This window comes from Myodes glareolus, chromosome 1 (genome assembly GCF_982192425.1).
Source record: "Myodes glareolus chromosome 1, mMyoGla1.1, whole genome shotgun sequence".
NCBI classification, from domain to species: Eukaryota; Metazoa; Chordata; class Mammalia; order Rodentia; family Cricetidae; genus Myodes; species Myodes glareolus.
Window position 1 is genome coordinate 49,737,015 of NC_142026.1, and position 23,217 is coordinate 49,760,231.

Sequence of the window (23,217 nt, forward strand, 5' to 3'; positions counted from 1 at the left end):
TAGGAGGCAGAGCCAGGAGGATCTTTGTGTGATCAAAGGTAGCTTAGTCTACCTAGAGAGTTCCAGGACAGTCAGGACTACACAGTAAAATTCTCTAGGTACTAGACTCAGGGAAGCCTTAGTACCACCACTCCAGTTTGAGTTGAAAAACCCTTTCCTGTATTCATAATATCCTCTATTTTTAAATCTGTAACCACCCGTTTATTTAACTGACTTCCTCACAAAGCTGTGAGCTCTTTAGGAACTACCACATTACATCCTGTGAGTATATTTGGTACCTAATACAGAACTAAGTGTCTGGAAACATTAAACATAAAGTTTAATAAGAGAGTAAATGAAGGAATGAATTAAATTTATGTTTGAAGTGCATAAAATTTTTTAGGCTTTTTAACCTGTTATCTATCTATTGTCTTTTGAGACAGGGTTTCTCTGTAGCTTTGGAGCCTTTCCTTTGAGTAGCTCTTTTAGACTAGGCTGGTCTAGATATCAAAGAGATTCACCTACCTCTTCTTTCCATGTGCTGGGATTAAAGGCACACCCCTCCACCATCATCACCCAGCTAAGCTATGCCTTTAAGTACAGTATAACTCTGTGGGAGGTGCTCTTGTCGCTCAGGCCTCACTAGCCAATCAGACCCTCCAGGTGACCTGCCAGTCAGAAGTTGTGCAGGATTCTTCTGGCGGTGGCAGCCATTTTCAAGCTTGACTTTGAAGAGAATTCATCAGCACTGGTCTTGTGTGCTCTGCTGTGAGTGCGGGAAGCTGAGCAAGGAGCATGGGGAAGTTGGAAAACTACGATGTGGTAAGTTTGGGGCTATTCTCAAACAGGGAGAAGCGGCTAGTTGAGCCATGGGAGACAGTGTGCTGCATCCTCCTCTGGCCGGGTGGGAGCCAGTGACCAGATGCAGAGTTCATTCTGTTTCTGCCTGGTCCTGCTGGTCCTGCCTGTCCCAATAGGGTGAGCGTGAACATGCATGATTCTGCATGTTCTTTGAAATTCCCGAGCTGGCTGGCAGCGGCTGAGTAACTTAACTATGCTTACTGAGTCTGTTCAGAGATTTGGGAATGGGACCCTGCCTTGCTGGCTCATGAGGGAGGCTCGCTACCCCCTCCTGTGTCGCGGCTCTTGGTGCCGCCCGGGAGAACCAGGTCATTGGCCAGTTCCGGTGAAAACAAAAGCAATTGGCGGTGCTGCAGGAGGGCAGCGGAAAGCAGGGAGCCAGGGGGCCCGGGCGGGACTCGGCGCTGGATGGGGCAGGGGAGATAGAGCAAGCAGCAGCGGCTGGCATGCCTGCTTTTTCTTAGCCTCCCACACCGCCTGCTGCCTTGGGGGACAAGGAGCAGGAAGCGAACTAGGTGGGCCCCGGGCCGAATCCCTGAGGACCACCGAGCTTCCTGTTTAAAATCCCACCATGAATTTAGCTGGCAGATGTGAGAATGAAAGGGATATTACTGGTTCTTTGCTTTTATTACCAAGAGGTGCTTTTTAAAAAGTATATTTAATAAATGGAATTCTGTAGTAAGGACTTTACTAAGTTGATACATGCTGTCTCGGTCTTAGTACCCTGTCCTTTGAAATCTGCCTTCAAGTCTTGGCTGGGCATCACATTAGTTGTTCCTCACAGACACACAGTGTTGTGCATGTGGCTATAAATATGTGCACTGGCATCAAACATTGTGTATGTGGAAGGGAAAAAGCATGTTCCAGTTCTAAATGCAGTTGCCAGATTCATCACTTCAGGTCATTAAGGGTAGACACTAGCACCTTCTGTGCTGTGGCCACGTTGTTCTGTGTTGGATTAGATATTGTTCACGCCTCTACCCTGCAGCATCTTCTTGAGTTGACTGTGGACCTGTACAGTAATCAAATGTCTACAGATAATGTCTTTTCTTTTGTGAGGTGTCTTCATTTAATGCACTCCCCACAAAGAGCCTTGTGGAAGAGTTATTCTCCGTATGAAGAATTACATGGCAAAGACTTCTGTGGACGTAATTCTGACTTAAACCCATGAAATACTTCACCTTGAGAAGAGTGCTGTGTGAAAGTCACCAAATAATCTACAACTTTGTTTCATCTGACATAGATCTGAATGCCAACATAGGAGTACTTTCATGAGAAAATGAGGAAGTTGTAAACACAGAAGCAAAGAGAAATGTCACTCTTCCTGTTTTAAACTACAGATGGACTCGGTTTAAGGGAACGGGGATAACAGCTTTGGGGCTAAGTTAGTTAGAAATTGCTGGAATTCACAGTGGTGTACTAGACTGGATGGTTTACTGGAATGTTTACCTGGGAGAGCTGGCATTTGCTTGTGAAGAGAAAGAATAATACTCAGAAAAGCCCTGTGGAATGCCCATATGGTCAGTTTCATGTTGATGGCTCCTGTGTGCTGTGTTGGTTGGCTGGGATCATGATTGGCCCAGCTCAGAGTGCAGGCTTTGTTCACATGACTGCTTCACTGTCTGATGCTCTGTAGAGTCCCCATATCCCATGAAGCAGTGAAAGGGGAGCAGAGATGCCTCTGAACTGCAGGAGAAAAGGCATAGTGCCAGGCAGTATCCTGTTGAGGATGTAAACTCGTTTACTAGAGATAAGTTTTCCTTTGAATTAAATTCTAGAGTGTCAGGCTTTTTTTTTAATAACTGTTATTCCTAAACCAAATTTAGTTTTTAGGTTTTTTTTCCCCTCCTAACTTATTCTTACCTTCCAACTTCAAACACCTGTATGACATTTAGACTTCACATAAAGTTTGTGTGATACAACATGTTCTTGAGGCTGGTGGCAAATCCTTTTAGGAGGCAAGACCCTTCAACTAGTTGACTCAGGCCATTTTAAGGACATAGGCTCTGCCTGGTCCTCCTGGTGCTGTGAGTCACATTGGCAGTTTTCTTGTGAAGCTCATGAAACTTTAAAGAATGAGTTTAGCAAGTGTTTGGTCTTACAGCTTCCTCAGTAAGGTCTTATAGCCCCAGTGGTCAAGGGCCAAGAATAGAAACTTGATCTGACGTTTTACCGTGAAAATTAGGTTCTAGGCTCTTCTTTACCTGTGTGAACTTTTAATATGTGAGAGACTGACTGCAGCAGAGGTGGATTCGAAGAAGCCAGACCTTGACCAAAGATGCTGAAGTAGAGTTTTAGGACCTTTCTACTCTAGAACCTCCTTCACAGTGGTGTAAGACCATGCCATCCCTGATGCCATGCTTATGCTAGCATGCAGGAGGATGCCATGTGTCTCTTTCTGCCTCTTATTAGAGAAGGTTATGCTAGAGGCAACGATTGCCAGTCACATGGCTAACAGGCATTGGAAACAGCTGTAGCTTCTTTGAGAGCCATTTCCTTTCCCAGTAGTGGATCAAGGCCGCCATGGGACTCTGCTGAACCAAAAAATCTGTACTAGCAAATGTTTAGATTCTGGTGTAGCCAGAGCTTCTCCTCAGTGGCTGAAGTTGTCGTTTCCTTTTCTTCTTTGTGTGATCATCACAGATGCCCTTTCTGTTCAGTGATGATTATAGAGACTTTTAATACATAAATGAACGGGTATTGGTGCCTCTTTATTTTTAAAAAATTGAAGAAAAAGAGCCACCTCATATTTAGAGAGTATGTGTTTTGTAAGTGTGTGAGCATTTAATTGGAAATAAGAAAGGAAGTAAATTTTTCATTTTACTTTTTCCACAGCAGCTAATGCGGAGGGAGACATTAAACCCACACCAGGCTGTGTGGGGATGGGGATCACCCAGTCATCCTCTCCAGTAGCCAGTCCCACAGACTGTGCAGCTCAGATTCCTTATTTTTTTGCTGTGTATTGTTTCCACCTCAGAGATGTCAGCCTTTAGGACAGTGTCAAAAGCCAAGAGCTCTTGGATTATCTGCACAATTCCAGCTTCTGGTAGACTAAGCAAGCCCTCTGGTTTCCCAGCCCAACCTCTCATTAAGTAGACTGACAACAATGCTGTTCATCTCTTTAGTCCGCCGACTCAAGTTATCTTCAGGGAAGGTATGGAGATGTGGCTTGTCAGGTTCATCTCTAGGATGTGTATGGTGAAGACAAACCAAATACTTTTCATCATTGAATTGTCAGTTCATTATCTTATGACAGAGTACTGTGGTCCTGAGGAACACAGAGAGGGAATATGTAGCAAGGATCACATACAAAGCTTGGTGTTTCATAAGCTTGTAGCTGACAGGTTATATGTGGTACTGCAGTGTTCACCATAAGCAGGTACAAGCTTCACTGACTTTCCATTCTGAATTACAGTTGAGTAGATATCAAAAACAGAGTGGCAAATGTGTTTTAGTAGCAGATGAGGCGGTTAGTTTTAGGGCAAATTTTCCACTGTTGATTTTACTTCAAGGTGTAGTAAGAGAAATTTTTTAAGGCGTTTTTAAGCTGTAGCAGGCATATGCTTCATTTATTTCCAAAGAAGAAAAAGCAGCTAGACTCATAGCATGTGCTTCGCTCCGTGGTACAGGTGGATCCCTACACTTTCAAGTAGCCAACTTAAGCTACTCCCAGCTAGGCAGGTGTGGGCTTCTCTAGGATTTAGTGCCTGAATATTTCTTTTGGGAAGGGGCTGGAGTGAATGTCTTGGGATGGGAGGGAAGCAGAAGGATACAGGAGTGCGAATGAGTGTGCATGTGTGCAGATTCCCCATTACCCTGAAAGCAAGCAAGCAACCCCTGTTGGCCATTTCATTCATGACCGCAGCGTGCATGTACTTCACCATGTTTTCTAACCCACACTAAGAACTCATCAGATGATCTTGCTGAGATGGATCAGGATTGTATTTCTTTGGCTTACCCTATGCTCCTGGGTTCTATAATGTTTCTATAATTATGAATAGTGTTGCACTGTAATCTATCATATAGAGCTATAAGTATGGAAATTTTTGATCAGTTTTTTAAGAGAAGTATCCTGTTTGCAAAGGCACAATAAAGTTGCATCTTCTAGATTATAGGCAATAAAGGTAACAATAAACCTTACTTAAATCATACAAAAAAAGAAATACCGTTGCTGTTGACTTCACTGCGAAATGAAGTGGGCTCCCTTAGTGCTTGTATTGTTGCAATGGAACACAGATTTACCAAAGTCACATTGCCCTGGTCTGTCTAGAATCTTCCAGAACTTCTGCACCTTGAACATTTAATATTTAGGTTTAGGATCCATCTGGAGTTAATTCTGTGGCACTTGTAAACAGTATTGCCTGTATAGAGTAGCACTCCACTGCTAATCTATGATGTAGAAGAGTAGAATTGATGGTATAGGGAATTACCAGTTCTTGGGAAACATTAAGTCACAAAGGAAAATTTAGGTAAGGGAGAACTGCATCCCAAATACCCCAAAGGTAATGGGATTCTAACATTGCCTGTTAGAGATTAGTATGATAAAACATAAAAGTTTGCCCCCCAGTATTAACCAGCCACATTCCCATAACAAAAGAGACAAGCCTGATTTACAACCTGCACAAATGCCCATTCCGCCATTAAAGAACTGGCTTCTAAATGCTGCTCAAGGGGACATTACAGGGTCACAATCAAAATAAAGTCCTGTTTTGTGATAAAGGTATATTAATTCTACAATTAATTTCCAGTCTTTTTGAAAAGTGATTTTGAGTCAAGGTCTCCTTTTTGGCTGCAGTGTGCTTGAACCCTGTCTGTAGCCCCACAAGGCATTGTCCTGGTTCTCTTGACTAAACACTCTAAACCTTAGATTGCATGTCTGCAGCACCACACAGTTCTAAAATTGTTTTTGAGTCACACGGTGGATGACTGTCCATTGCACAGCAGGAAACTGTCCACTGCAGAACAGGGAAAGGATTAGTGTGTGGATCATGGCTTCTCCCTTCAGACTAGAGAGGGAGAACACCGTTCTGTGTCCACTGCAGGGGGAAACAGACTAGACAGTAGCTAGGTCACAGTTGAAGACAGTGAGTTGCAGGGATCTCCACTACAAAGAAGGACTGCTGGGGCATGGTGAGTGACTTTCTTTGTAATTTCCCTGCTTGTATTAATTCCTTCCATGTGAATGAAGACAGACAGAGTTGGTGGGTGTACAGTTTAGGGAGGATAGCTTGAACTACTAAGTATTCAGTTTCCCATTAGAGAACTCTCTTGTGCAGATATGTACAATCTTAGTTGACATAGTTAAGTCAGCTGAAAGGTTTGAGAAACAGGCAATTGACTGTAACACAGTCATATTACATCACTCAGTAGCTAACAGTTTACAGGGAACAAGTCATACAGTCTTTTATTAATGGCATTCTGTCTAAGAGGGAAGGGCTACTCCATTTCAAATTTAGTATATAAGTGTTCTCATTTTTTTTCATTTTAAAGCATCAATTATTGGTATCATTTTTAATATTCATTTTCTTTAAATGCATTACTGCTATATTTTTCAATGTTTCCTAGTTTAAGAATTTCATTCCATTTTTTCTTAAGTGCTGTTTATATCAGTTTAGAGTAGGGTTTCTTAATCTTGGTGGTCACAACTCCCTTTGGGGGTAGATGACTCTATCACAGGACTGGCATAAGACCATCAGAAAGCACAAATGTTTATATTATAATTCATAACAATAGCAAAAATATAGTTTTAAAGAAGGAGTGAAAATCATTTTATACTGGGGTTCAACACATCAGGAGGAACTGTTTTAAAGGCTCACAACATTAGGAAGATTGAGAATAGCTGGTTTATATCAATGTCTCCTGCAGCTTAGGCTTCCCTCACAGTATGCAATTGAGAATGGCTTTGAACACCTAATCCTGCCTCTGCTACCCAGTGCTGGAAAGATAGTCCTGCAACTCCTTCCAAGCTGGACCTTGACTGCACTGTGGGAAGGAGAAATAGATTAGTGAAAGAGTATCCTCCAAACTCTCCATATTTTATTGTGAATTTATAAGTGAAGTAGGACTGATGTAAGAATTTAGTTCACTGACCAATTGTAAAGCAAGCATAGTCACAAAAGAAAAAGGGATGGGCAAGGAAGAGGGTGAAGGTTTTCTGCTGTGACAGTAGTTGACATTAGCAATGAGTAGTGACACACCACAGACCATGCCTTCAAGAATCGGTATAAAAATTGAACTTATTATGAAACCTAATTACTATAAGTTACAGTAGTTCAAGCAACCTAGAAGAACTGGATAAAATTTTGTGGTCCTGCCTAACATGACTGTATACCCCGAGAGAAATGATGTGAGTTGTACTTGGTGTGCTCTCTCACTATGTCTCCATTTCTCTACTTTGGAGTGTGAATGGTATTCTGTACCATTGTGTGTTGGAAAGATGTAACTTGTTTTCTGATTTTTATGAGTTGTTACTTGCTGTGGGACAATGATCTTGTCCCTTGTGAAGATTTATCACTTGTTTTGGTTTAATAACATGCTGATTGACCAATAACCAGTCAGGAAGGATTCATGGAGTTATCAGAACAGGAAACTCTGGTAAGAAGAAAGGCTCAGTCTGCAGTTATCACCCAGTTTCAGAGGAAACATGATGAGCGTGCCTCACTGATAAAAGGTACCAAACCATGTGGTTAACACAGTTAAGAATTATGTACTAATGTAAGATGTAAGAATTAGTTACTAAGAAGCCTGAGCTAATAGGGCAACTACTTTTTAATTAATGTAGAGCTCTGTGTGTTTCTTTGAGACTGAATGACTATGGGACAAGTCACTGTCAAGTGATCATCTTGAGCATCAGAAGAGACTTTGAACATTTGAACAGTGTAGGGGCTATTGTGGACCATGAGTGACTAAATAAATTTTCCTCATAAATAACCAGGAACCTATAGTGACCCGGGACAGAATGTAATTTATTGAATGAAAAACCTCCCATTTATGAACAGTATATGGGAATATGGGCAACAATCTCTCCAAACTGCTTCCTGCTTTTTATTTGGCAAAGTTACTTTTTGGGGCTGGTCACATTGACCTTTTGGGCAGTCTTGATTCATCAAACCACATTGTTCTGGAAGGATTCCACAGGTTCTCATCCTCTGTGGACACAAAGGAACAACCTCTTTTCCAAAGCAACAAATTCTTAGATCCAAATTCTGGGGACATGATACCTTTAAAGCATATATGTTGGTTACTTAGTTCCTTTACAGTCAAAAATTGAAAGAAAACACAATAATATACATAATCCAGACACTCTGTATATAGTCCATCTTTATGTGGTTTATTTGTTTTTATTCTATTACTTTTTAATATTTATTTTATTCTATTTACTCCTTTAATTTATGACTGTGTGTATTCTGTCTCTTTAAAGACTTCATTTCACTTTTTTAAACCATTTACTTCTTTTTATGACTCTCTATATTTTTCCCTTCTCTCTCCCAAGCTTATGTACAATTTTTAAACATGCTGTGTCTCATTTAGAGGTCTTTTATGTGTGAATCTGTCCTATTGTGTATCTGTAATTCTTTAGTGTTCATGAGTGCTTCCTAATATGCTAAGGACTTCTTATGAACATAGGCTGTGCATTGGTAGAGCAAATATGGCCTTCCAGCTTGCTCCACCCACTCCAACATAGCAGGGGCATGTTTGCTTCCTCTGAGAGCCATGTACATTGCCCCATTTTCAGGCATATAGAAAGTCTAAGTTTCCATTAGCAATCTGCTCACAGACCCCATACCTGGTCCTCCAGAAAGAATCAGAGTTTATGCTGGCAGCATGGTCCAAAATTCCGGCATTTCAAAATGGCGCAGCTTTTTGATTTTTGATTTTGATTATGATGTCTAACTTTAAATCAGGAAAACCTCTCTTAAAGGAGTCACAGCATGTCATCATTCAGCAAAGCCCATCTGGGGAAAGAAATGCAACTAAACTTCATTTTTACTGTCTAGAATTCCTTTCCAAGCTCTCTAAGATCTCTCCAGTCCTATAGCTCTGCTATAGGCCCAAAGTAGTTTCTTTATTAACCATGATAATCACAGCATACAGAATGGAATCCCACAATATGAGTTTCTATAGCCTCAACCCATTTCCTGTTCTTTGTGCCTACTGTTTTGTGGTTGAATCTAATCAGTCAGCTTTCTTCTTTTGCTGTCATAACTTCCCCACCATCATGAACTCTATCACTAAATCAGATAAGATTCAGTAGAATTAACGGCTATTTGGTGTTAACGTGGTTTGGTAGCATACTGTTTTCAATTTTGTTTGTTTATCTTTGAAGACTAGCTTTGTCTGAGTAGCCCTATCTGTCCTGAAAGTAGGTCTACAAACCAGGCTGTCTTCAAACTCAGAGATCCTCTGACTCTGACTTTCAAGTGCTGGGATTAATGGTAGGCCAGCGTTCCTGGCTTTTTTGTTTTTATATTGCTGTATGATGTTTTTGCTTCTATCCAACATATGCTGTTGTACTGAGCTTCACCCATATCTTGAATTTTAAATTTTTACAGAGTGTATGATTATGTTTCCCAGGATGGCATGTATTCATGACATTAACACTTCCTGTGCCTTCTTAGTTATTGGATTGCAGGTGCATAACCTTCTTCCTGCCTGTTTTTCTTTGTTTTGAATTTTTATTTTAAAAGGAGTATTTTACCTGTATGCATGGATATGCACCATGTGAGTACCTGGTTCTTATACTGATAAAAAGATGGTACTAGAATCTCTGAACTCTGAATAATGGATATTTATGATCCCCATTAGCCCAGCTATATGCAAGATCAGAAGGACTCTGTATGGTTGAACCATCTTTCTTCTCTTTGTTTATTATTTGTTATTAGCGTATTAATTACTATTGATTTCATTTGTCCATTTATAACTTTTTAAACACACAGTACCTTTTAGTAAAATCTTATTTATGTTGCAGTTTCAATTGGGGCACTTCAGGCATAACTCTTTGTTGAAGTTTCATCCAAAATCTATGAGTTATTTCTATCTGTTATGTTTTTTGATTAATTTTTTCATGTGATACAGGTTTTTAATAGGTATTTCAGGATTTCCTAGAAGTTATTCAATGGACTAGGCTTGTAGTCAACTCAGAGGCAGATAGAGATCTATTTGCCTCTGCCTTCTGAGTTCAAAGATTAGAGGCGTGATTCAATGTATCCAGCTTTTTGCATCTTATTTTTAATTTTTGTAGTTAGGAATTAATCATTCATACAATTTCTATTATCTGTACTCTATACTGTTGATCTGTTTACATATCTTTCATTGTTGGTTAGTAGGCATCTCTCTTGCGAGGTGATATCCCATTGAAAGGATTCAGAAATGACAGGTGAAACTCTATTCAGTTTGCTTCTAAAGTGACTTGGTGACTAAAAAGTGATGCCTATGTCATGCAATAAGTAAAGAGGGCACCAGAATTATATGATTTTATGTCAAACAAGTATATATTTACAGTATTGTTAAACTCATGCTTTCTGTTGTTCACTTGTATGGGATATTTTAGAATGCAGTGACCTATGATGACGTGCATGTCAACTTCACTTTGGAAGAATGGGCTTTGCTGGATCCTTCCCAGAAGAATCTCTACAAAGATGTGATGGAAGAGACCTACAGGAACCTCACTAGTATAGGTAAGACTGAATTACCTTTCATGTTTCAAATACAGGGACAAATATTCATTGGTTAATGATAGTCTTTTGTGATATGATTGAGAAAGAAAAATGGGGTAAATAAATGAGGCATGGCTGTAAGGTTTGCTTCTAATGGTAACTAAATTTTTTACAATTTTTGATATATAACATACATTTTTTCTGGAACTATATTTTTAGGATACAGTTGGGAAGACCATAATATTGAAGAAGATTGTCAAAGTTCTAGAAGACATGAAAGGTGATTTTCATGTATAACCTGATAAAATATACCTCTGAAGAATTTGTAATGTATCCTATATGTTTGAAAGAAAAGCAATAGTGTCAATAATAAAGTGCATCAATGTTTATTGAATTCTCATAAAATCATATACCTTAATTTCAGATAGGTGAACTGCACTTGCAAGTCGTTCTTTTAAGAAAGAAGTCAAGGAAGCAATGTCTTAACCTATATTACCATTTGAATCATAATACAATGAAAGCTATAGTGTAAACTTCCCAATTCATTTATTTCATATTATTCATAGTATAAAAGATTTACATGTTGAAAAGGTGATAAGTATATCTCTAAAACTCTCTATTACACTAAAAGTCTATAGAAAGGGTGATTTAACCCATATACTTGTTAAGTTTAATAAGGGGACAGATAGAAGATATGTAGCAGTCCCCATGCTGAGTATACTTGTTGAAGTTGATGTACAAGTATACAAGTAATTGGTTTTCTACTCTCATTGTAAATATATCAATAAGCTCACATTTCAGAAAAGCACCATGAGTTCTTGGACTGTGTAAATACTTTGGGTTGTCCTAGTTCACTTAGCAAATATAGTATCACTCACCATATAGGAAACTCTATGATTGCAAAGAGTGGGAAAGCTCTGAGTCTTTTCAGTTCTCTTCAAATACATGATAATTCTCTTAAAGAAAAAAGATTCTGTAAATGTGAACCATGTAATAAAGGCTGTTATCAGTTATCTTCAAATTACAAAAGCAAGCCTTAATGAAGAGTAAAAAAAGGTTGTAAACATGGTGATAAAACCCTAACAGATAATTCCTCTTTAAAATAGGACTAAATTGTAAAGTTAATTTATACAGATAAAAAATTCAACAATGTATTGAACGTAGTAATGCTTTCACATGTACCATTATCATCCTAGGCATGAAACAAGTCAAACTAGAGAGAAAACTTCTGCATATACTCAATGTGTTAAAGCCTTTGCATGTGACAGTCATCTTCAGGGGCATGAAAAAACACACACTACATTGAAACCCTATGAAGAAGAAAATGAGTGTGGTAAAGCCTTTTCACATCACAATCATCTTCAAATGCATAAAAGAGCATACACTGGAGAGAAATCCTATGAATGTAATCAATGTTGTAAAAGCTTTCCATGTCATGACTGTCAAAGACATAAAAGAACACGTACTGGAGAGAAGCCTTATGAATGTAATTACTGTTGTAAAGCCTTTGCTTGTCAGAGTAGTCTCCAAAAGCATAAAAGAGCCCATACTGGAGAGAAGCCCTATGAATGTAATCAGTGTGGTAAAGCCTTTGCACAACACAGTAATCTAAAAGTTCATGAAAGAACCCATACTGGAGAGAAGCCCTATGAATGTAGTCAGTGTGGTAAAGCCTTTGCACAACAGAGTATTCTCCAAACACATAAAAGAACACATACTGGAGAGAAGCCCTATGAATGTAGTCGGTGTGGTAAAGCCTTTGCACAACAAAGTCATCTCCAAAGACATAAAAGAACACATCCTGGAGAGAAGTCCTATGAATATAATCAATGTTGTAAAAGCTTTCCATGTCATGACTGTCAAAGGCATAAAAGAACACATACTGGAGAGAAGCCCTATGAATGTAATCACTGTGGTAAGGCCTTTGTACTTCACAGGAGTCTCCAAAGACATAAAAGAAGCCATACTTTAGAGAAACTTTATGACTGTAGTCAATGTGGTAAAACCTATACAGGTCACAGTAATCTCCAAAGACATAAAAGAACCCATACTGGAGAGAAACCCTATGAATGTAATCAGTGTGGGAAAGCCTTTGCACATCACAGTCATCTAAAAGATCATGAAAGAATCCATAGTGGAGAGAAGCCCTATGTATGTACTCACTGTACTAAAGCCTTTGCTCATCACAGTTATCTAAAAGTTCATGAAAGAATCCATACTGGAGAGAAGCCCTATGAATGTAATCACTGTGATAAAGCCTTTGCATGCCACAGGAATCTACGAAGACATAAAAAAAGCCACACTGGAGAGAAACCCTATGAATGTATTCAGTGTGGTAAAGCCTATTCACAATACAGTAATCTTCAAGTTCATGAAAGAAGCCATACTGGAGAAAAGCCCTATGAATGTAGGCAGTGTGGTAAAGCCTTTGCACGTCACAGTCTTCTACAAATTCATGAAAGAACACATACTGGAGAGAAGCCCTATGAATGTAGTCGGTGTGGTAAAGCCTTTACACAACACAGTCATCTCCAAATACATAAAAGAACACATACTGGAGAGAAACCCTATGAATGTAATCAGTGTGGTAAAGCCTTTGCTTGTCCCAGTAATTTCCAAAAACATAAAAGAGCCCATCCTGGAGAGAAACCCAATGAGTGTAATCAGTGTGGTAGAGCCGTTGCACAATACAGTCATCTACAAACTCATGAAAGTATCCACACTGGAGAAAAACTAAGCCTTTTTATTTCATAGGAGTCTCCAAAGGCATAAAAGAACCCATACTGGAAAGTATCCCTATGAATGTAATCAATGTGGTAAAACCTTTGTATGTCACAGTCATCTCTGGAAACATAAAAAACAAACACTAGAGAGAAACATTATGACTGTTATTAGTGTGGTTAATGCTTTGTTTATCAGAGTCATCTTCAAAGACATGAACTAACACATGCTGGAGAGAAACCCTATGAATGTAATGAGTGTGGCAAAGCCTTTGCTTGTCACAGTCATCTACATATTCATGAAATAAGCCACACTGGAGTGAAACCCTGTGAATGTAATCAGTGTGGTAAGGCCTTTTCACTTCATAGACTCTTCAAATGAATGAAAGATCACACACTGGTGATAAACTCTATGAATGTAATCATAAGTGTGGTAAAGCTTTTGAATGTATGAATAATCAAAATTATGAGAAAAATCATACTGCAGAGAAACCCTCTAAATGTATTCAGTGTGATAAAGTTTTGTATTTTATATAGGAGTAAATCTTCTTGTATGCAACAATCTGTTAAAATCTTTGCATATTATATTAGACATTGACTTCCTGAAAAAGATACTGAGGACTTCTTATTAGAAAGTATTTGGTAAGATCTTTAACCAAAACACTTATAATCAGCTACACAGTGATTTGGGATTCCCCTCTGTTTGCTGTGAATGTATTTTATTACCATTGTTTAATAAACCATATGCTTTGTGTCTATAACCTTGCAGAATTGAGCAAGGCAGGTATTCAAAGCAGAGACAGAGGAGAGAAGAAAGTGGAGTCAGATTCCATGTTGTGCTGAAGGAAAAAAATGCCCTGGAACCTTACTAGAAAATCACAGGTCTTGTGGTAAAATACAAAATTATAGGAACAAATTAATTTCTGATGTCAGACATAGTTATTAAGATTTCTGAGGTAGCTGGGCCCTAGTGGCGTACAGCTTTAATCCCTGCACTTGGGTGGCACAGGAAGGTGGATATCTGTGATTTCAAGGCCAGCCTGGTCTAGACGAGCTAGTTCCAGGACTGGCGCCAAAGCCAAAGAGAAACTGTGTCTCAAATCCAACCACCCCCCCCAAAAGAATTCTGAGCTAAAAGGCCAAGCAGTGTTTTAATTAATATAGTTTCTGATTGATCATTTCAGGTCTGGGCAGCCAGGAATGAACAAGAATCCTCTGCCTTTAAATTTGGCAGTGTTAACAATCTTTTCAAGAACTATGTTCATTTTATGTGGTTGTAGTAACAAACTCATGGTTAAAATGAATTTGTGAGTTTACAAAGCCCTCTGTATAGGGTGAATGGGCCAGCCAAATAAACATATCCTGACTCTGAAACTAGCGCCAGTGAAATACATAATTTTGACTCTGAAACTGGGGCCACAGAAATATATCCTGACTCCAAAACCAAGACAGAGGAACACACTTTGTTCCTGAATCCAGAGACAATGAAAGAAACACCTGGCCCTGAAACCAGACTCAAAAGGTTATAAGGGTCTAGTGAAAGAACACACATTGACTCTGAAACAAGAGCCAAGAAACACATGCTATGCTAGACCAACTGAGCACAACACCTGCTAATCCCTAAGCTCAAGATCTATCAACCCCAGAGCATGACATCCATCCATTCTCTGGTTTGTTCTATTTCAGAGATTAATATCTAACCAATTCCCACCCTGAGAATCTTCTCACTGAGAAAACTCTGCCCCTAAGAAATCCTATATAAGTTCTGTACCTTTTCAGGTGGCATCTGTGCATTTCTATCCTAGCAGAGGCAGCCCCTCTCCTGGATTCTTCCCTTCCAAATAAATTTCATGAATGAGTTTAAGGTAAAGATCTTTCACTGGAGTGATAAGAAACTTTGTAGTGGATTGGAACAGAGAAGCGTTGATCACTTTTGCTGGTAAACTCTCTTAAAAGAGGGGAGCAGAAGTAGCAACTCTTCACCAGAGACTGCAACATTTCAGCAGCAGTTTCCTATTACCTCCACTGAAGCAGGGAAGTAATAATTTGGGCTGAAGCTGAGAAAACAATTGACATCTGTATTAGGAAACTCCCTCGTGTGGTGGAACACAGAAGTATTGGAAACTGCTAGGAAACTCCCTTAGGGAAGTGGAGCAGAACAGCAATGAACAGGTCGGCTTTGAAGCTCTCTTAGCAGAATGAAATGGGGCCCATCTGTGATGGCTTTCTTGGAGAGGAGCAGAATTGCTGCATCCTGCAGGAAGAACCTCTCCCACTGGACCACAGCCTCAAGTGTGGCTGGGCTTTTCAATAGTCAGTATATATCAGGGACCATCTTTAACAAGTATACCACTTACTAGGGTAGGGGCATGGGGAATAGAAAAATAAGTAAAGAGAATGAAGACACATATGAAAATAGTAAAACAGAAGCATAGGACATTACCGGGAGTGAGTTCCAGTAAATATTGAAAGTCTGCCTGCAGTTAATTTTCCATATACTTTTATACCCTGACACAATAAGAGGAAGAAGACAAAAGATGCTTTAATGTGATGCATAGGACAACTAAAACAGTTACTTGCTTCAATTCTTTGAGCCATCAAGTCCGTGATTGTTGAGAAAAACATTCCGTTATTCAGGCAGTGAATTCACCCTAGACCAAGTATCCTAAAGGCAGTCAATCCCTAGGTGAAACCTCTTAATTCAAAAGGAGAAGTATGTTTGAATTTTTTCACTTTCCCAAGGGCGAGTACATTCACCTGTATGGGCCCTCTTAAAGTCCAAAACACAAAACAACAACACTTTAGGTGAGGGTGTGTAACCACACCTGTTAACAACTTGGAGAAACCCTCAAACTCTGACCTTCAGATAAAGTGGAAATAGACTCCTGGTTTTGGACCTCCACAAGGATAACTTTTCTCCTCATAGCTGTAGGGATCCGGTACACTTTCCCTTCACAGCTGTGGATATGGCCTGACTTATAACTGTCAGGGTACCTTTTTCGTCAGAGCCCTAGGTATCAGCATTCCTTCCCTCTACAGCTTCATTAATAGCCAAATTTCCCAACTGTCAGTTAGGGTTAGGGGTGAGGGTTAGGAGGGTTAGAGGTAGGGTTAGGCAATTGAAAGGTTTGAAAGTTTTTCTATGTATGTATAGTAGTCTGGACTGGCATCTGGTCTCTCAGAGTGTTAAGCACATCTGTTCAGGGCCTTTTGAATTTTAGAGTCTTCCTTGAGAAGTCAGATATAATTCTAGAATGTTTGCTTCATATGTTACTCCATCTTTTTTCTTTACATCTTTTAATATTCTTTTTTATTGTTGTTGTTCTGTATTATTATTAGTGTCTAGGATACCTTCTTTTCTGGCACCATCTATTTGGTGTTGCGTATGTTTCTTGTTCCTTTATAGGCATCTCATTTAAGTTATGGACATTTTCTTTTGTAATTTGTTAAAAATAATTTCTCAGCCTTTGAGCTGAGATTCTTATCCTCCTTCTATTCCTATTATTCATAGGTTTTATCTTTTCATGAAGTCTTATTTTCTGGATTTTTTCAGAAAACTTTGAGATTTAATATTTTCTTTAACTTAAATATCCATTTCCTCTTTTGTGTCTTCAACACTTGAGATTGAGATTCTCTCTTTTATCTCTTGTTTTCTGTTGGTGGAGCTTGAATCTCTATTTCTTACCTGAATTTCTAAATTTTCATTTCTAGTCTATCCTTAATTGGGGCTTCTTTATTGATCCCATTTACCTTTTCATGTCTTTAACAGTTTTCTGCATTTTCCTTTCCACTAATTCTTTGCATTTTACTTGATTTCTTTAAGGAATATATTAGTTTCCTCCTTAAGGACCTCTATCTTCATATGAGTCGTTTTCAGGTCTTTGTCTTGTGCTTGAAGTATATTGGAATATTCAGGGCCTGCTGCTTTGGAGGATAGATGGACCCTTGTGGAATCATATTGCCCTGAGTGTTATTGATTGTGTTTTTACACTGGCATCAAAGAATCAGCGATTAGGATGATTAGAGATATAGATGCTCATTTATGGGTTTGACATTGTTTGCTGGGTGTTTCTTCCCCTGGTTTTTGTTTTCTTTATGGATTTTTGGAATGTATGATGCCTGTATGTTGCCTGTTAGGAAATTTTCACTGGAACTGATAGCAATAGCCAGTAGGGATTTTAGGTAATATGGTTTTCTGGGTATTTGTAGCTCACTCTTCGTAATAGAGGTAGACTAGGTTCTGAAGGCATTCACAGGAGGAAGAAGAGCAGAGCCAACAGTGGTCTGCTTATTTCACATCCTTTGAATGGGGGGAGGCAGTGAAAAGAAATCAGCCCAGAAGTTCTGCTATAGCAGTGGGTATGGGACTTGAGGGTTAGAAAAGGAACAAAGGAAAGGGAAAATTTACAGACAGCCTTCTTGCTTTCTTGGCAGGAGTGACCTGTGGTTTATTAAGGGATGCTTCCTAGTTGTAGGCTCATATAAAGCAACAAATGGAGAGAGGCAGTTTAGGAGGGGAAGGTCTATAGGACCTACAGATATCAGCAGACAGAGAAGGAAAATACATTATCTGCTGCATTACCTGCTGCATAGATAGGGATGAGACTAGAAAACTGGGTTTGGAGGAGAGGAGAGGAAGGAGTCTGAAGGTCTTCAGTTAGCTTATTTGCTTCCCTTGCCTGTTCAGCTAGTATGTTTGCAGGGAATGTCTGTTGGTGTTGGGGGTGAGATGATGGTATAAGTTGGAGGAGAAGATCTTTGTGATGTACTGGGTATGGGACCAGAGAGGAAAGGGAGGCAGCAGTAGGTTCCCTGCTACAGAGCTGGTATAAGTATTTGGGGGTTGTATATGGAAAACAGAAGGAGAGGTGTGGACACAATATCTGCCCACTTGTTTCCCTGGCAGGAGCAGTTCTTGGATTAGCAAAGAGTGTCTGCTGGTGTTTGGGTCTGGGCTAAACAACAAGTTAGGGGAGAGAGGTTAGAAGAGGAAGATATGTGAGTTCCACAGGAGATAGGAGCAGAGAGTACAGGACCAGAATCTTGAGGGAAGGTCCCGTCACCTTCCCTTTTCCTCTTTTACTAGAGATACAATAGCTCTGTCACCACCAGTAGAATTCCAATATTTTTCTGCTCAAGTCATCAATATGGCTACGAGACCATGGTATAGTTGTCGAAAGGTGAAAGGTATACTTGTTAATTAGCAATTACCTAGTTCAGAACTTTATTTATGTTAAGTTAGTGTTTTGCCCTTTAGCTTTCAGCTCTACTCTTGAAACCTTTTTGTATTTTTATTGTTGGTGGTGATGGTAGTGTAAGAGAAAATACAGTCTTTCTACATATCCAGGCCCTAAATATGTAGATGGGGAGCAAGGCTGACAACAACCAGCTCCACTGACACCTAGAAATCAAGTCAGCTTCATGACTTCATGGGGTAAAGACCTAAATAGAAAACTCTTAACAGGCAAATCTAAAATGACTGAAAGACACTTAAGGAAATGATCAACATCCTTAGCCATCAGAGAAATACAAATCAAAACAACTCTGAGAATCCTTCTTACACCTAACAGAATGTCCAAGATTAAAACCGTGGATGGATCTAGAAAACATAATATTGAATGAGGTAATCCAGACATAGAAAGACAAATATAATATGTTCTCACTCATAATTGACTTTTAAACATAAAGGAAAGAAAAAAAACTCCCTACAGTTTACTACCCCAGAGAACCTAGATAATAAAGAGGACCTTAAGAGACATACTTGGGTCTAATCTACTTGGGAAGTAGAAAAAGAGAAGATCTCCTGAGTAAATTGGGTGCACGGGGACCATGGGAGAGAGGATAAGGGGAGAACGGTGGGGAATGTACAAAAATATATTTCTCAAAAAAATAATAAAAGAACATAAGTAAAAATATATACATCTATTAAAATGTCATAGTGGAACCCACTGTACATCATTAATATATGCCAATATAATACTTTTATGGGTAAATTGGAGAGGAGATGACCAAGAGTATTCAATTTTAAGGTTGGTAAAAGAATATTTAAGATCTGAATTCATTGTCAATCTTCCTGCAAGACTGATGTTGCCAAGCATTATGAATGTATTATTTAATTTTGAAAACTGAATAGGGGAGGAAACTGAAGCAAGAAATAATGTAACAGGAATTCTTTTGAGTCACCTACCATCTTCAAAATCATGACACAGAAACTTATTAATTATGCATGCTTGGTCTTATGCTCGTTACTTGCTACCTCTTCTAACCTATGTTAACCTGTTTCTTTTCATCTATGTTTTGCCTTAGTTTTTTTTTAACCTTTCTTTCATTCTGCATGTCGTATTCTGTATCTGCCTGGCTAGCCCTGCTTGGCTGGCTATGCCCAGACATCTTCGTATTTTCTCCCCCTTCTCTCCTATGTAATCTCTCTGCCTAGGAGGTCAACCTATCCCTCTACTTTCTAGCTATTGGCTATTCAGCCTTTGTTTAGACAAATCAGCTGCCTTATACATCTTTACATAATTAAACAAATGCAGCATAAACAAGTATAACACATCTTTGCATAGGTAAAGTAATATTCCACAACATAAACAAATGTAACACATTGGCAAAGTTAAAGTAATATTCAACATCAGAATAATGATATAGGATTTCCCTCTGTATACTGTGATTATCATTGGTTAATTAAAAAACTCATGCACAGAGCAGAATAGAGGTATGTGGGGAAAACTAAAGTGAATGCTGGGAGAAAGAAGGTGGAGTCGTGAAATGTATTGTAGCTATCAGAGGGGAAAGATGAGAGCTGTCAGGTGGAACCTTGCTGGTTGGCCACTAACTTCATGGTAAAAATATAAACTAAGTAAAATGGGATAAATTAGGATATAAGACGTAGCCCATTAGAAGTCAAAGCTAATAGGCCAAGTAATGATTTAATTAATACAGTTTCTGTGTGGTTATTTTGGGGCTGAGCAGCTGGTAACAAACAAGTCACTTCCCACAACTAATTGGCACAATTTGTAACTAGCCCCCACTAAACAATCACAAATATCCATAAACCACTTAATGACCAAAAACTGCCCATCCAACCTCTTGGGAATGTGGGTATCATGTCTTAAAATTACTTCCTTTTGTTTGGGAGTGGCAGCATCTTTAGGAGCCCTGAAATCTTGGGATATTGTCAAGTTCTGAGAGAAATTATTTTATCGTTTGTTGTTCAGTCTCTGTATAATGGAAAGTGCAGAGCTTACCCAATGTCCTGGTTAGGGAAATCTGTGAGGCTGGAATGTCTCAGCTCAACACCTTGAAATTGTGCTGAGCAGTTTACTGCCCAAAGCCAATCTTTGGGTAGTGTTTGTCAGCTTAGTGATAGTGCCACAATCATGGTGGAATTGTCATTGTGGGGCCCCACTTTGAGAACTTCAAAGTCACTGATAGGCATGGTAATGGGTCACTGCAGAAAATTTAAGCATTTTAAATGTCATACGGGGTAGATCTCGAAGAGGTTAAAGGACCATAATTTATGTACATCCAGAGTACAAAACGTAATTCCTAGCTACCTGATAGAGACTCAATTCTGAAATCATACAAAGTAAGCTAGAAGAAACCTTTTAATAAAATTAATTATTAGTCTATATGACCATTAATATCATGACAAAAACTTTATCCCCTATCTACCTAAAAGGGCTCATATCTTCTTTCTACCCACCTTCTCTTTCTCTCTCTCTCTCTCTCTCTCTCTCTCTCTCTCTTTCTCTTATTTTTAGTGACAGTGTTTCTCTGTAGTTTTGGAGCCTGTCCTGGAACTAGCTCTTGTAGACCAGGCTGGCCTTGAACTTACAGTGATATGTCTGCCTCTGCCTTGAGTGCTAGGATTAAAGGAGTGTACCACCACCACCCATCCCCACCCTTCCTCTTTTTCTATCTGTCTGTATAGTCCTCCAGACCTCTATGGTTAGCTAGTGGCTAGCTCCAATCTCTGACTCCAAACAAGTTTTCTATTTCAGAACACAAAGAATCACACAACAATTAAGCTTTATTTTTCCTCTCTTGCGAACAACTCTGCACTTTTTGCTCAACTATTTAATCAGAAGCATGTCTGAAGGAGCAGTCCTTTAGTGACATCAGAAGTATATTATAGATGTGAGCATTGGTTATGCAAAAGAGAGTTGGTCTAGGCTGTAGAATTCCACAGGAAATATGAAGTTGCTTCTTATAAGATGCTGACAGTGCACTCATCTACTCTCTCATCCCAGAGGAAATGGCAAATGCTAGACAGGAGGACAGTGCTGGCTACTTCCACAGGACCACAGAAGTGATACATAAAGCAACAACTGACAAGCAGCTGAAATAATGGTAAGTGTTCTAGACACACAAGCAACAAGTCAGAGTGTTCTTGATACACAGACACCCAGGGGCTCAGACACAGTACAGAGCAGGGATGTTTAGGGAAAAGTCATTTAGATGAGACCCTAAGAATGCTGTTAGGTAGGGAAGGAGTTTGCAAAGAGAAGACTGGAAGCAAGATTTTCAAGGTTGGGACATAACAAAACCTTTGGCAATCAAGCTGACTGGATGGAAATGCATCCCACGGGAACAGAGAACCACTAAAAGGCTGTATTAACAAACCTTGACATCAGAATTGTGTGTCATGAGATTCCCTGTATTATAGACAATGAGTTAGGGATGATGACATTAAACTGAATGCAGAGGCAAGCCTGGTATGGCAATCTACAGAACAAGAACACAGTTTGTTAGCCTGAGTATTTAAACAGAGGACTGGAAATGTCCAGAGATATGGAGTACATAGTCTTCTCAAAACTTAATGATTGGGAGCCAGGAATAGGGACATACATCTTTGATCTCCACACTTTGGAAGCAGAGGCAAGCAGGTATCTATGAGTTCAAGGTCAGCCTAGTCTACATAGTAGTTCCAGGATAGTCATAGAAAAACCTTGCTTCACAAAACAAAACAAAAACTGAATTATTGGGGGCTAATGGGTGACAATTTGCAACATAAACCTGGCAACCTGGGTTTGATCCTGGAACCCACAAACACATAGGAGAAGAGAACTAATTATACAAAGTCAATCTCTGATATGCACACATGTTTGGACAATAGTAATGTCTGGGCATAATGGCAGACACCTTTAATACCAGTAGCCAGGTTGCTTGAATGTGTTTTGTGGGATACTGTAGACTGAGGGAAAAATAGCATTGTTTTCAGGAACCAAGTTTGAAATAATAGCTGTTTTGATATCAGGGCAACACGGAGGCTGGAGCAGGAAAATCAAGCATTTGAGACTTGGGGATGGAGATACTGCTTACTGGTTGAGAATATGTATTGGTCTTAGATAGGACCCAGATTTGGTCCTAGCACCATGTGGCAGCTCACAGTCATCCATAACTTTCCATTTCAGAGGATCTAATGCTCTTTCTCACCTCTCCAGGCAGGCATACATGTGGTATACAGATATACACACAGGTAAAACACTCATACACTTAAAACAAGTCTAAAAGTAAAGCAAAATAAAAATAAATTCAAGGGTGATTTGAGTAACACAGTTATGACTCTGTCCCATAAACAGTCAGTTTCCTAGACATGCTATATATTCAAACACATTAACCCAACAGCCAGATGAGGTCTACATACCCCTCAAGAAAGAGGACTTGTTCATCATATGCCAGTTAAATCAGGAAACAGAGGGCTCTGTGAGCACATGAAGAAAGATATAGGACACGGGACAAAACACTGCTGAACACTGATCTTTAAGGGATGGAAACATGGGTGACAAAGTAAATGGGAGAGGAGAGGAGTGAAGAGAGGAGAGGAGAGAATAGGAGAGGATACGAGAGGAGAGAGGAAGGCAGAAGTGGCAGTAAAACAGGTGTGACCCAAAGCAGCAATAGTTACCTCCTTATGTGCTCTGTGATCACAGGAGACATGACAGGAGATGCATCTATTGTACTATGGGACAGTCTCAACACTATTTTCTTGATGAGAA

At 39.4% G+C, this 23,217-nt stretch overlaps 1 protein-coding gene across 1 annotated transcript; it reads left to right on the plus strand.

Moving 5' to 3' along the window:
• The first annotated feature begins 624 nt into the window (after positions 1-624).
• LOC148123321 (uncharacterized) lies at positions 625-14,755 on the plus strand. Its single transcript, XM_087906154.1, has 5 exons — positions 625-801; positions 10,391-10,517; positions 10,716-10,776; positions 11,765-12,262; positions 12,428-14,755. The coding sequence occupies exons 1-5, from the start codon at positions 775-777 to the stop codon at positions 13,248-13,250; spliced, it is 1,536 nt and encodes a 511-aa protein (XP_087762280.1). The 5' UTR covers positions 625-774; the 3' UTR covers positions 13,251-14,755.
• The last annotated feature ends 8,462 nt before the right edge of the window (positions 14,756-23,217 follow it).

Bases quoted from the DNA above. Each gene is read 5' to 3' on its own strand.
- LOC148123321 (XM_087906154.1), top strand. From the start codon at position 775: ATGGGGAAGTTGGAAAACTACGATGTG. The intron at 802-10,390 runs GTAAGTTTGGGG...GGGATATTTTAG, and splicing joins AGTTGGAAAACTACGATGTG to AATGCAGTGACCTATGATGA. The intron at 12,263-12,427 runs ACAAAGTCATCT...GGCCTTTGTACT, and splicing joins TGTGGTAAAGCCTTTGCACA to TCACAGGAGTCTCCAAAGAC.